Source organism: Podarcis bocagei (assembly GCF_964188305.1).
Source record: "Podarcis bocagei genome assembly, chromosome: 1".
NCBI lineage: Eukaryota > Metazoa > Chordata > Lepidosauria > Squamata > Lacertidae > Podarcis > Podarcis bocagei.
Window position 1 is genome coordinate 105,752,830 of NC_138125.1, and position 15,190 is coordinate 105,768,019.

The window sequence follows — 15,190 nt, forward strand, 5'->3', positions numbered from 1 at the left end:
TTACCTTGTTTATTTGCCCTAAGCTTTTGTTTTTTAAAAAAAACACAAACAGAGCTAAATTAAATGTTAATTTTCAGCCTAAGTGGTTTCTTTTGAGTGAAATACAGTGCATGGATGGTTAAAAATATGGTTCATAATTATCTATTTGAAACCACAACTGATTGCTCTACCAAGGAAAGCTTTCTCAATAATATGCAAGTCTTGTTTCATTGAACTGAAAATCAATATAATGTTGCTTTTAGGAAGGCATTCAGAATGAGACTTTGCAATTCCACAAGCTTGTAATTCCTCCAGCTGTTTAGGGACCCCTTTGCTAAGAGCAAGAGGCTGGCCAGAAACATAAATTATTGTGTTTAAAGGCTAAACCTTTAGTTCAGTTTTTTTTCCATTTTGTGAGATCAGTGCTGTCAGTCTTGCAGTAGGAAAGGAACAAGGTTTATTATTATCAGTAATGTGGTTCTGTTTTATGTTTGTGATGCAGAAGGACAGGGAAAATTTTCTATGTCCTAGTATTCATTGTTTATCTATGCCAGAATTTCTTTGTTGCTCTTCAGTGTTTTTGCATAGTAGCATGGTGATTTTCCCCGCTCCAAGCTAGGAAATAAGGTTCCTAGTAAGCTAAAGAAAAACTGAAGCTTTGAAATGGGGTTAAGAAGGAAAGAGTCACTGGATTTGTATGATTTCTTCCCCTGGGATGGTAACTGTTTATAGAAAACTGTAGAAGAATTAATAATTCTACAGCCACTGTGATTAGATAGCAGTGCCTTTCCCCATGCTTTTCAGATATATGTAAGGTTCTTCTCCAAACAATGATTAGTTATTCTAGTATTTTCTCTCTCTGCCTTCAGCATTCTGTAGGACTTGAAGCTCACATAAAAAATACCTTTCCTGTTTTCTCTTTCAAATTTATATACTTCTGCAAACCCAGGAAATCCTCTGAGCATATAGAAATGTGTTTTGAGGTGACCCAGTTTCACTTCCAACCTGATAAGCACTCAACCACCATTGTTTACTATTAAAAGCATGATGGAGTTTTTTTTACAAGTTGCTTTGAGGCTTTTATAGTCCACCCCAACCTCCATCAGTAAAAGTTGTTGTAACACCATCTTCTTTAAGAGGGGTATTTATTTATTCTCACTACCCTACTGACTGTCACTCGACTACACCAGCAGCTTAGGTAGCCCAATTCAACAAACCCTAGTGAGCCAAAAGCTATGTGATAGTAGCCGGATGAAAAAAGGAGGGCACGGTTGTTCCTGCACTTTTAATAGTTGTGCAGAAGAGGGAATTTTATCAGACATAGCTTGTATGGCAACACACTGCTACTTTTAGCCAGTATGCCTCTGAACACCAGTTGCTGAGAAACACAGATGCAGGAGTATGTTCTTCTGCTCATGGTTCTTCTGGTTGGCCACTGTTGAACAGGATGTTGGACTAGATGAGTCTTTGTCCTGACCCAGCAGTCTGCTCTTAGGTTCTCACACGACTATTAAAAGGTTCAGGAGCCCTTCTCTCTTTTCCACCTGGCCATTGCAAAATGCATGCAAGTCCAGTCATTCTGTTTCTTGAATGGACAGCTCCCTTTGTGGAACTGAGAGTAGGTACTGTACCTGGAATTTCTGCAACAGTTGAAGCTATTTGTGCTACAGGGCAGACTCTTAACAGCAGAAGTTGTGCCAGGTGAAGAAGAGTGTGTGTCAACCTCACAACATGTTGTGTGGGAACAATGTGGTCTTACTGGCTCTTAATTACATTTCCCCCCCTGTATTCCTAACTTCCTTGTTTGGTGAATTTTTGGGTGGTATTCAGTGTTGTGCTGTGGTAGACATCCTGGCAGTGCAAGCATTACAGCTTTCTTTATGGAATGATTCTGTCCTCTCTCCTCCCCCTGCATGCTGCTCTGGGTGTTCTCCTGACTCCGTGAGCCAATTTTGGGGAGCACTGCGGGAAGAGCGGGAGGGAAAGCCCTGATGTGCAAGCAGAAGCCCTTGTGCAGGGTTTGCACTGAGAGAACTCGTTAGGTGAATCCAACTGCTTATATTTTACAAGCCAAAGTAACTTTCAAGAATTTGGCAGGGGGAGGGAAACATAATACTTTGTGTTCCTTATTATAACTTTTATTCCTTCTGATCTTGAGAGTCATTTCCTTCCTAAAATAAGTATGCGCTGAAAGCAACTTTCTGTTCCAGTCTAATTTCTTTTGCTGTATGAGCTCTAGGATATAATATTCTGTCCTCAGTCTTCACTAGGTTACTTCCACTCATGTAACAGGGCTTCTCCTTCCTCTTCTTTCCCCTACAGCTTCCCCATATGCTCCAGTGAATCCCTCAATCCTCCAGAGCAGATTTTATTGGGGTGCAGAGAGAGGAAGGGAAAATCTCTTTGCTTGAGTGGAAGACCATTCTGTTGGCAGACGGACACCACTGGATGTCCCCCATAATGTGGGAAGGAGGAACTCATTGTGCCAAATTTACACTGGGAAGTATTCTAGGCTCCATATCTTTTCAAGAGAATAGGCATTGGAATCAACTTTCTTACTCCTTTCCCATTAAATAACAATAAAAAATGAATATAAAATAATCCTATGTTGAGAAGAAGCAGTAGGCAAATCTTAAAACGGCCATTGTTCCTTTTACTTTGGAACCAGCATAGCTCATGATTCATATAATTATCTTCTTTCCTTATCTTCCTCAATTAGTAAACTGGACAGTAACCAGTATCCAAATGATATTTATTCGGGGAAGCAGTAGGAAGTCACAACAGATGCTATTTTCTAAATTTGATCTAGCTGAGAAGAAATCTGGTTTCTTTATGTTACCCTGCACGGTACATCTGTACATTTTCCTGCCAGATACCTTCTTCTAATTTCCTAGTTCCTCCTCCCCCCCCATCTTCTGACTAAATGTTGGCTAATGGCATCTTCCTTGATGAATTATAGTATCCTATATTAAAAAAACCAAATTCATTCTTTCTCCTTTCAGATGTTCTTGAGGGATACAATGGTACAATTTTTGCTTATGGTCAAACATCTTCAGGAAAAACACATACCATGGAGGTAAGAGTGATTTTTGAAATATAGATTTATTGACAATATGCTTATTAGACAGGAACAACAGCTTGAAATCGCTGAAGTGGATTTTGCTACTAATAGAGAAAGAGGGGTTGTGTCAAATTATGTCCGTCTTTGATCCTGCAGAGGCTCCCATGAATGGAAGGGGAGAAGTGGTATCTGTGGATTTTCTCTCTGTTACTCTATAACACCTTCCTCTAATCTGCTTCAGAGAGTTGGTGAACTCCCAAGAACATGCAGGTGGTACTGCAGAGGGCTGTAGGGGAACACAGGCATTGTGCAAAAACCTCTCTCTCCCACCTTCTGTGCATGTAACACTTTGCTAGAGTATAAAGCTTTCCACAATTTGAAGGTTACAACCGGTAGACCCCACTAAAATTAAACTGCATTTTTAGAAGGGTACATTTTCATGGTAAGGTGTTTTTTTTAAAAAAAACACACACAAGCAAACAACCAACTGTGTTGTATGTATAATATAATAGATTGCATGTGCATGTGTATGTATGCACACTTCCATTTTGAAATTTACCCAACTCAAATGTTCTAGTCTGGGCATAAATATGTGGGGTTGTTTCTTAGCATATATTTGACTCTCTGCTTTTAGTCAACCAGTTACATCTAGAAAGCTAGAATCTCTCTCTCTGTCTTAAGCCCACACAGAATAGGAAAATGTTCTGTAGGTTAAAAGCATCCTACACTAAATAAATGGAGCTTCTTCTCCAGCTGAGGCCATGCTACATATATACTGGGTAGAATTTGATCATGCATGGCAAGGGCATTGCAAGGTTGGCTTATCAGAAGGTAACTTTACTCTTCTCCTAAGCGATAGCACATTCTTCAGTCAAATCTGATAACATAATCAGAGTTTTGTAACTGTATTCTGGGTTTCCTTCCATTCTTATTAGGGTTTCCTCAGTTAGAAAATTGATAACAGCCAAGGATCCGCAAGCTGTAACTGGGCTTGTTAGCCAACAATAGTTTCTACTGGCAGCCAATTTCTTAGATTGCCTCTGTAGAAGAGAGTGAATCCTTTTTATACCTTTATAGAAGAGGAGTAGTATGTAGCAACCTCTAGTGACATACAGGAGCATAGGAAAATTCCTTCTACTGAGCCATACCATTGGTAAAGGTAAAGGGTAAAGGGACCCCTTGGCCGACTCTGGGGTTGCAGAGCTCATCTCGCTTTATTGGCCGAGGGAGCCAGCGTACAGCTTCCAGGTCATGTGGCCAGCATGACTAAGCCGTTTCTGGCGAACCACACACGGAAACGCAGTTTACCTTCCCGCCGGAGTGGTTCCTTTTTATCTACTTGCACTTTGACATGCTTTCGAACTGCTAGGTTGGCAGGAGCAGGGACCGAGCAACGGGAGCTCACCCCGTTGCAGTGATTCGAACCACCGACCTTCTGATCAGCAAGTCCTAGGCTCTGTGGTTTAACCCACAGCGCCACCCGCGTCCCTATACCATTGGTAGCCAGATACAATTTACACTTTGCCAGTTCATTTCTGGGCCCAATTCAAGGTGCTCGTATTCATGTTTAAAGCCTTGAATGACTCAGGTCCCAGATACCTGAAAGACTGCTTCCTTCCATACAAACCCTATCAGGTGCTGAGATTGACAGAGAACGCCCTTTTGGTAGTTCCTCAGAGGCTTGTGGGGTGATAGCCCAGGAAAAGGCATTCTGTGTTGTTGGCCCCTAAGCTATGAAACTTCCTTGCCACCAAGGTGCATCTGGCCCCTTCAATGTACAGCTTTTAGAGAATGATGAGGATGAGCCTCTTTATCCCAGTTTTTGACATGTGAGGTGTATGTTTTTGGGACCCCCCCTTGTTTTATGGTTGTGGGTTGTTTCCCCCCCCCCAAAAAATGTTGTTTTTATTGTTATAACCCTCCCTGGGAAGGGTGGGAAACAAACAACTGGCAGAAGCTTAGGCAGCAATTACACACATATTTTTCTGACTTGTACCCAGAAAACTGCAGGCTTCCAACTGAATGCCTCCCCTCCTTCTCTACAGCCCATCTGCTGCCCCCCAAACCCAGTGCCTGAACTCCTCTCCAGTCCACAACACTTCTGAGATAGAGCATTGCAATCAGCCTGATGCCACACATTTTAGTTTGCCTATTGGCTTTAACAAAATGAATATTTTGTTGCACTTGTAGTAGAGGTACTGCAAGCTTATCCTCCATTCTAGTCACCATGGATGTGAGCCCCTGGCAGTGGCAGATAAGCTCCCCTGCTTTCTTTGTAAATGAATGTGCAGCTCAAACTAAAGAAGAGAATAACATGCTGCAGGGAGGACATGCTAGCAGTAGACTGCAAAATAACTCTACCAGTATTTAATAATGCACAGTTCAGCTTTTAGTGTGCATTAAATGTGCATTATTTAACATACTTGAATGTGGTCGTGGTGGCACATTTGCCTGGTCTAGAAGCAGCCTTATCTGTCACACAGTTGCCTATTTTCCTTCCAAATGCACATCTGTCAAAAACGACTGACTGGCTTCCTGCTGCGCTGATTTTCTAGGTTGTTTATAACCCTCAGGAGTCCTATAGAAAGCTCCGAGCTGCTGCTGCTGATTCTTGTTAGCCAAGGACATGATGACCATTTCTTATGCAGTAAAGTAGTGTAGTGTTCCAAAAAAACATTTTCCTGCTTCCTTCCATTGTTCCATTGGTGTTTCCCGCCCCCCCCCCCAGGAGCCTCCCTCTCCCCAGCTGCATTAAATAAGGCTAAGGGCCACATGTTCTCCATTCCTAGGTGGTTAAAGGACTGCTCCACACATTCATGTGGTTTGAAAGATGCAGACACACAGCAGGAAGCTCTAATCAAATTGCTGGTTCCCTGCTCTGTGTAAATCTCTTGTAGGTCAGTGTTAAATTAATACCTTCCAAAACCTGTGATTGGCATTCTTACATGTTGTAGCACGTAAGGTGGAGGCCACAAGTACACATGGTATTTTTACAGGTTTGAATATTAATGTGTGTTTACTTACCTAAAATGCCACTTAATTTGAGGTTATCACATTGTCTGATTTGCCAAGAACATCTTGGTCTATGGATGTGTAGACAGGCCATCTTGGTCGCTACTCTGCCAATATGGAATTCTTTCCCATAGGACTTCCATTTCAGCAGAAATGGAACACTTTCTGCAAGTGCTTCAAGGCTCCTCTTTTTAGATGTGATATGGCTGACTGTGTGTATTTGGTGTTTTACTTTTTAGATGAAATAGTAATAATTGTGTGGAATGCCTTGAGCCACTGGAGGTTGGATGTGGTGAGAATCCAAATGACTGTGTAGTCTGTCATAAGAAGGGAAGTGAGAATTAGCTTTTTGCTTCTTATAAAATAACCAGTTCCCTCCGCAGCTCCTACCTCCTCCCCCTTTTAAGTTTAATGATGGAATAATATGCCACCTCTGCTTTAGCTAAGTCTTTGCCGCCTTTTTAGAGAACAGGTTCGGGGGTGGAGCAGGCAAGGGGAATCACTCACTTGTTGTGTGCAGATGGTGGAATGACAGAGTAATCCACCAGCTTAGAATTTAATTAAATCAAAATGTCTGTGGTGCTTGAGCTGGTGGATGGAAAAAATATATTTGAAAGCCAATTTGCATTCAGAGTTACAGGCTCAGATTATTGTAGGAAAAGACGGGAATGTTTGCTACCCATTGTTAAATCATGCTTTTTATGATGCTTTAAATGCAGCTCCAGGCCTTTACTAAGTTTTTTTTTAAAATCTTCCTTTTAAGCCCTCTTATAATACTATTAAGAATACGTCTTTATTGGGGGAGGGGAGTTGATGTAGAGAGGAGGGGTCATTAATTCCTGGAAGTAAACATCTTAAATGCTTCAGATTTTCCAGGTTTGAAAATACTTTGAATGCTAAAAGACAAGAACCCTTTTACAGTTTGCCACTCTTTTCATAATCCGCAGTAAACTTCTTCCTTTTGTCCCCAAATCCCATTTCTCATGGCCCTTGGGAACTTCAAGTTGTATATGTATAGACAACCCTTCCACAATTTAGTGGCCTCCAGATATTTTTGACTACAACTCTTATTATTTTTTACCATTGGCCATACTCACTGGGGATGATGGGAGGTGCAGTCCAAAATACAGGATTGAGAAGGATGAGATAGGCTTGTCCATTTAATCACAGTGTTCCTCTTGATGCATCTTTCTCATCTCCTGCTTGAATGTATGAAGTTGGGAAGTTTTAGTGGGCACAATTCTTCACCCACTCAATCTATTCTAAGTATTCAGGTGCTGAAGTTGGGAGCAAGACTGTAGACAGAATGTGCTCTGCAGAAGTTCAGGATTTGGTAAAAGAAGAATACATAATTTTATTGCATTATATATATATGAATGTGACATGGGTCAAACATGAAGACTTTGAAATGTCAATGAAACATGTTTCAGTGAAGTACATATGCAGGATACGTCATCTTCTAAATCTTGGACCTTCAAAGTATTTCTGAATGTATATAGTCAGTAGCCAGTCATCTGTCAGATATTTGCAAAAATCAATTAATTTTTGCCATTATTGTGGCATAATATGTGATCCAAGTATAGCCAAGTGGTTCTTTGTTAGGGATGCCTTCTGAATATCATCCTTCTTACAGCTTTCTTTCTCATTTCTGCCTCCTGAATAGCACTGGTAATTGGAGGATGGAAAACTTTGAAGAGAACCCTTGAGTCAGGCAGCTATATATAGTCTGCTGGCTTTTCATTTTTAATTTCCTTCTGACTGGCTTAAATGTTTAAACTGGCTGCCATTCCACCAGCTCTGTTGTAGTGTAGTACAGCACATTATGCCCAAAGGGAGATGCAGCTGAGAATTGTGATGAAAACTGACTGGATTTGCCAGTTTCCTTGTTTGTGAAGTGGCACAGCGAGGCAAAAAATAGATGGGCTGTAAACATATTATATTATTTACATTGATTAAAATTATTTATAGACCACCCTTCATTAAAAAAAAAAAAAGATTAAAGGGCCCTTCGCTGTAATATAGGCCTGGGGAGCCTTTAGACTGCAACTTCCAACAGTCCCATCCATCATGGAATAATTATGAGGGATGGGCCGAAGGTTCCCCAGCTTTGCAAAAATCCAGACGTAGCAGCAGGCCATTCTAGATTGAATGCTGGGCTTCCAGTGGGTAGAGAAGTGGTATCCTCCCCCATTTTCCTCTTAATTCTACTTTCCCAGTACTTTTGATCCTCACCAGTATGGTGCTGTACGGTCAGAAAATAATGGCACAAGCCCTAAGAATTCAGTCACGCTCTTCTCCTTTCCCTACCCAAAGCAGTGCCTTGGATTGACTCCCTGCTTGCTCTCTTGATATCCACGTTGTCAATAGCAGAAACAGGACTACTATGCTCTCCTGCTTCACATGTCGCATCCTTGACTGAAAATATTCAATTTCATGCTTAGCCCTTACTTACTACAAGCAGGATCAAAATTGTTTCAGCTGATAGACTCCTGATGCATGCATGAAACCAGAGAAGTCTGGTTTGCTCCCCTTCTCTCGCATTCTGTTTATGTGTGGTATGTTTTGTTCTGACTTGCCTTCGTTCACACGTGTGTGCAGGAGTACACACAATAGACTGATAGGTCCCTGGCAATGTGGAAGCAGGCTTCATGTATTCTGGTTTTTCAGTTCATATGTGCTGTGAAACTGTGAATTGGTCTCCCTCGGGAGGTTGTGGACTCCTCTTCTGTGGAGCTTTTTAAGCAGAGGTTGGATGGTCATCTGTCATGGATGCTTTAGCTAAGATTCCTGCATTTCAGGGGGTTGGACCACATAAACCGTGGGGTCCCTTCCAGCTCTATAATTCTATGGTTCTATGATCCTTTCAGGAGTGTCCTGAGGTTCATAAAACCTTGCCTTCTTTAAGAGCACATGCACCGCAAGACCTTTGTTATGAAACCCTTTGCTGTTCTTCAGAACCATTGCAACCCTTCACATCAACATCCTTGGGTAATTTTTCAGAGTGATAGCTTTACATTTCAGGCAGGGTGACCTCAGTCACAAGGTGTTGATTGAAAGGGCAAGTTGACTGTTTCATATTCATAATTAAACAGATGGACCGCAAGCCCACTTGCATTATGTTGCATCTAACAAAAAAGGAAAGTGAAGGGGGATGCTGGTTCATTATTGTGGCACTGACTAATTTTTGTTTCCAGAGGAAAAGTGAAAAATGACATGCAGTCAGGAAAAATGTTCTTCTCTTTCATCTTCAGAGCTCCCGAATAAAGCAAAGGAAGCTGACTCTGCAAGCTACCAGCAGTGCTGGCAAAGCAGCATTTGTTGGCATTAGGCCCAGCAGAACAATCTGCAGACTTATTACAGGCTCATCTCCCCCTCTTCCATCTTGCAATAATTTCCATCTATGTGGTGGCTCAGTCGCTGGTGCGTAAGCTGGAAACTGCCTTCCAAGTATTAGAAACTGTGTTCTGGAGACATTTGCTCTGCGTTCCCCAAAAGAGATTTGTTTTGATGTTAAATGGCCATAAAGAGCCATTTCTTTCTATAGAGAATCCCAAGAAGGACAAATAAATTGAGGAATGAGCATACCTTAGTGATAAAGTGTATGCTTTGAACGTGGAAGTAAGTGACCATCCAAGAGTCAAGTCTCAGGCATCTCCCATTCAAAAAAATAGAAAAGTAAAAAATGATCAGGTAGGAGGTGATGTGGAAGTCCACTTCATGAGACTCTAGAGAGCCATTGCCAGTTGAGGAGATAATTCTGAGCTAGATGGACATACAGCCTGATTTGGCAAAAGGCAGCTTCTTACATACCTAATTTAGTACAGCATTACAGAGGATGTTGAGGTGTAGAGTTGGGGCTATGCTTCATAGTCACATGATGACAAGTGCTTATAGCCCTGCTGGCTAAGCACTTTGCAAGGATATAAGTAGAAATAGTCTTTTCTGCAGGCCTGCACAGTAGAAGAAGAGGAGAGGACGAGAAAAGGGGTCAGCAGGGAACTGGGTAAAGAGATGTACATTCAGCAACTTCTCTAAAAATGGTTGTGGTTTGGGCAAGTTCTAGGGATAGAAGGATAAAGCGGGGGGAAGCTAATAATAATTAACAGTATGATAAATCATGGTTGTGGTAATAATACATAACAAATACAAGCATTTGTATATTGCCTTTGAGTGTTGAAAGCATTTTACATGGACTATCCTGCTCTGGCCTACCTTACAGGGCCCAATGTATTATCTGTATATTCCAGGGGTGTGTGCCTGAGACAGAAAGATTGTGGCTTGGCTAAGGCCACCTAGTGAGTTCATGGCAAAGGTGAGCTGCCCAATTTATATCTCAGTCTCTTAACTACCCTGCTGCACTATTGACAAACAGTACATTGTGGGGGCAGAAGTAAGCTGAGAGCTGGAGTCAGATCTGAGTCCATGTCCCACCCTCTACCATCAACTACGGGGAATAAGACATATGCTGGGGCCATAACCATAGTGTGCAAAATAGGCAATTAAAAAAATATACTATTACTTATTTACAGCATTTGCCACATAGCAGGTACATACATTGGTATCCCATCTTGCAGGACTGTTGCAGAGAGAAAAACATAGTAAAGTTTGTGAACCTGACAAATTGAAAAGGAGCACTATATGAATTATTAATACTTGCAATTGTGTACGTATCTAGAAAATTACTGGAAAGCAGTCAGCTTATGTTTATTACGTGAACATGCATTTTGTGAAGATTTGCCACATGTATGCACATGGTGAACAGTCTTCTGCAATTTACGTCTTACCTTTTGTGTCTTCAGGGGAAGCTACATGACCCACAGCTAATGGGAATAATTCCAAGAATTGCACATGACATCTTCGATCACATCTATTCCATGGATGAAAACCTAGAATTTCACATAAAGGTAAATGCAAAATGACATGTTATGCAATGGTCGGATAAAAAGAAGTTGAGCAAGGTGCCAAACCTCAAAGGTTGCACTTTTCCCTTAAATGAAAACCTCAGAATAAATTTGGATCTGCAATATTTCACTTTCACAAATGTTACTTGTCAAGATTTCAGTATCTCAGATAATGGTATCCTTTCTTGTTTATTTGAAAATAACTTCTATTTCTACATACAGTTCTTTATGAGCTCTTATGTGCCTGCATTTCTTTTTTGTGTGAATTGAGAGTGGGAGCAAATAACTGAATCAAATGTGATTTGGAGAAATGTGAACCAAGTAGTGAGCTAAAAGTACATATAGGGTTGCATAGTTTGAAAAAAAAGAAAAGAAAAAAGGTTGTAAAATCCTATAAAACACATCCCTTTGAGGCACAGTGACCAGACACAATCCTATTTTGTGCTGGATTCAGTCTGCATTTTGCTGTGGAAAGAAAGTTGTTACATGTCACTCTTAATGATATGATCAAGATTTAAGAGCTTAGCACATCTTAACACCGGCTGTATTTAAAAGCTTTAAGTGGCTCCTGGATAATCCTGGAGTGAGCTATTCAGCCAAATATTGCACTTATGGCGGGATTAGTTGTGTACCAGGCTGATAGTTTTTTCTTCGATTGGCAAAGTTTTGAGTTAATCAGATGTGGCACCCAACTGAAATATTATATAGTTGTAAGCATTTAAAGGGATTAAAAATGCTACTTGTAGACTAGCATTTCTTAAGAAGCTCCCACTATTTTTGTTGCTTTGCTGGAAAATTAAGTGTCCTTGTTACTGACTGACAGATTAGAAATGATTCACAGATCCTTGCATGCCGTAGTGACTGTGTATGGTGCTGCATTTGAAAAGATCTATATATTTGCACCCACTGTAGATGCTGTCAAGCTTTGCTTTTTTGGGGGTGGGGGTGGTGGGGACTGGATACCTTGATTTAATTATCACACCCCCAATGGGTGATTTGCCTGATACATCAATCTTGGTGCACACAATTTGGGTGTTGGTTAAACTCACATACCCAGGGGCATATTTTTCCTCTCCCATTCCATTTGACAAAGCTGGCAGTGTCAACCTTCTTTTAAGGAGATGGTTAGGAGATTTGGTGTGTGCTCCCTGCCCTCGCCCTTTCCTCATTAGCTGCAACATTATGTTCATGTTTACTATAGTTAATGCTAAACAAAGTTTGCTTTTCAACCAGGGCTGGAAGTTGGTTTGCAAACCCTGATTAATGCTAACAACACCCAGCTTGCTAGCATACCAGACTCCATCTGTTCCAAGCTATAGATTCTTGCAGACGCAGGTGATGCACATCACTGCTGCTTGCAAAGATCTTGCATGCACCTACCACTCAATAGTTGGCACCGTCACTCCCCAGGTGCTGCATATAGTGTTGTGTTGTCGTTTTAAATCACCACATTGGTCATATTCTTCTCTAATAACACAGAGCTTAGCTTGTTTATGTGGATAGTCCTTCTTGGATTGAGGTGATTGACTAGAGTTTAGATCTCTTTTGGAATTTAAAAAAACCCTGCAAAATTTGAATATAAGATATCTTCAGTCATTGTCTAACGTTGGACATCTAAGGAAATAGTTTTTCTTCCCTTCGTGAGTGCACAAAAAAAGGAGAAGATGAATACTTAAAATTAGCCTACTCAACTACTGTTTTGTACTGCTGTGACAGCAAATGTATTTGAATGGCATTGAACAAATTGTGCAAGCTGATTAAGCAAGAGAGGTGCCGTTTGGAAATGGCAGGCATTCTGGACATGGAGAGGGGAATTCCATCAAACAGCTACATGGCTTTCTGATAAAATATTGCTACTGTCAAAGCTTGCTCAAGCATTAGAATGTTTCTATTAAAATGTTGAGTCTTGCAGAGACATGCTTATTTTTAACTGAGACATGGGCAAAATGCACTCGACATACACAACAGAGAGAGAGGGGGGATTTTTTTTTTAAAATTCAGCGCATGTTGAACATTGGAGGTAAATAGACTGATGATTATAGGCTTAGCTCTACCATTCAGTATGCCCCATATTTGGGTGTCTTTTCTCCCACTGTTTTCTTGTGGAAGTATGTCCTGAGTACCCTCTCAAGAGAAACAAAATAAGCAAAGTATCTTATTTTACTTACTATTATTTTTGTAAGAATAGTGATCTTTTTTTGAAGGAAAAAGTTTGATTTGTAGCTCTGGTATGAATGTAAACGGAGCGTTATTCAGAGTTATGTGAGGATGATTTAGGTCAGGTGGTACTTTCTTCAAAAAGCGCCCTTCCTCCTTTAATCACTCGAATAAAAATCCCTGTGGATTTCAGATTCTGCAGAGTGAGTTCCCTCTAAGTCAAGCTATCAGGGCTGCCAAGAAGGGGAAATAAGCTATGTTTTATATCAACAAACACCTGAATCAATGTAAATCTAGAATACAGTTGTAAAATTCAAAAGGATAGTGGAGCATCTTCATATAGAAATACTCAGCTTTCATATCGATAGTGGTGTGTGTGTGTGTGTGTGTGAGTGAGAGAGAGAGAGAGAGAGAGAGAGAGAGAACCTTTGATTTCAGTAATTTATCACCATTGTACTCCTGGTATACTCCTGGTGGCAGAAAAAAAGAAGAAGAAATGAATGAAGTGCAAGCAAAATGGTCATGCTGCCCCAGGGGTGATTAAAAATTTTGTCAACACTTCAGATGTACCCAGTCCTCAGCCCCTCTCCTCAATTAAAACTGGGTTAGCTTAGAAGTTAGTCACTATGGTGCTTGTCAGTATTGGTAAGCATGGTTTTTTTCTTTTAATGCAATAAGGCTACTTTGTAGTCTGGCTTCAGTGAGCAGTGAGAACTAGTCAATTAAAGCCATCATTACATCAATAGCAAAAGTGTTCTGCCTGAGTAGCTCATGTTCTGAGAGTCTAGCATCAAATATTTAATATTTAATGATGGAAACAAGCAAACAAAAGCTCTCAGATGTAGCTTAATACCCAGTCAAATATTAAGATGGAGCATGTTTGTATTTAGTTTAATAAGCATAAGTGACTGATTCATGTTATGGTTGCTTGGGAAACAAATGGGAAGTTGTACATATTTGTTCCTTAGCAAGCTGAGAAAGTAAGACAAAACGTAACTAGACTGCAGTACAGCCTTGGACGCTTCTCATTCATGGACAGAAACAAAAACATAAGAATCTAAACTTAAGACATCGTGTATTCATCTCAATCAGTGCCACTTGCTTACAAGAAAACAGCTATCCATTGTTTCTGTCATATTAGAAAAAGATGAGAAGGGAAAGAAATATGTATGAGGAGACATAGAAGAAGATCCAGTTAGAGATAATGTGTTGTGGCATGCAGTGGAATGGCTATATTAGTTTACAAGTTTTGTGACACTGAAATTAGAGTGCTGTGTGATGAATTTTTACAAGTAAGTTCAATAGCTCTTCTGGACTATATACCATAACTATGCTAGTATGGAAGCCACCTTTTCGTGCATTGCCTGAAGGAAATTCTTTTAGAACTGAATCAAGTGAATTTTCAGCCCTACGAAGATATTTTTTTTATCCCCTCAGGCCACTTTTAAGGTATAAACACTCTGTTCTAATAATGTGCCACTCATGGAGTCTGTTTTAATTAACCTGTGCTTTCGCCCTACTGTTAGTGATCCTAAATACCTTTCATTTCCATTGAAATTACTGGGATTTATTTATCTCCTAAGTCTGTTATTCTTTGATATATCCTCTCAGTATCCTTGGATTTTACTTTCTTAATTCCTTGTTCCACCCCAAATAATTAGAAGTGGTTTCAGTAGTTCTTCAAGTAATCCATTTACCCCCCCCCCCCCGTTTAGCTAGCCTGTGGATTGTGCAAATATTCTTTGATTCTTGTTTCAGCTTTTACACAATACAAATAAAAATGTAATAAGTAAATCCAACCCTGGCAGAGAATACACAACAAAAGTAGTATGCCTAGACAGCATAAAATGGTTGTTTGCAACAGATTTTTAAGGAAAGGGTTTGAAGGAAGAAACCCATTCCTTCAATTTGACCTTTTGGCAAGAACCCAAACTGATAGAGGTTTTTGAAAACTTGTTAAATTAGTGTGTTTCATTTCTTTAGGTTTCCTACTTTGAGATTTACTTGGACAAAATAAGGGATTTGCTGGATGGTAAGTAAAGCAGCATCTCTCTCTTTTTTTTACTGTAGCTGTAATTAC

General features: G+C 40.3%; 1 protein-coding gene across 3 annotated transcripts in view; it reads left to right on the forward strand.

Annotated features, from left to right (window-relative positions):
• KIF5C (kinesin family member 5C) overlaps positions 1–15,190 on the forward strand; it is a 326,400-nt gene that overhangs the window by 271,903 nt on the left and 39,307 nt on the right. For all 3 annotated transcript variants that reach the window (XM_081167631.1, XM_081167632.1, XM_081167630.1), the window contains 3 exons: positions 2,982–3,055; positions 10,852–10,956; positions 15,094–15,142. In XM_081167631.1, the coding sequence (XP_081023757.1) occupies positions 2,982–3,055; positions 10,852–10,956; positions 15,094–15,142 (228 nt within the window). The remainder of the gene's footprint in view (positions 1–2,981; positions 3,056–10,851; positions 10,957–15,093; positions 15,143–15,190) is intronic.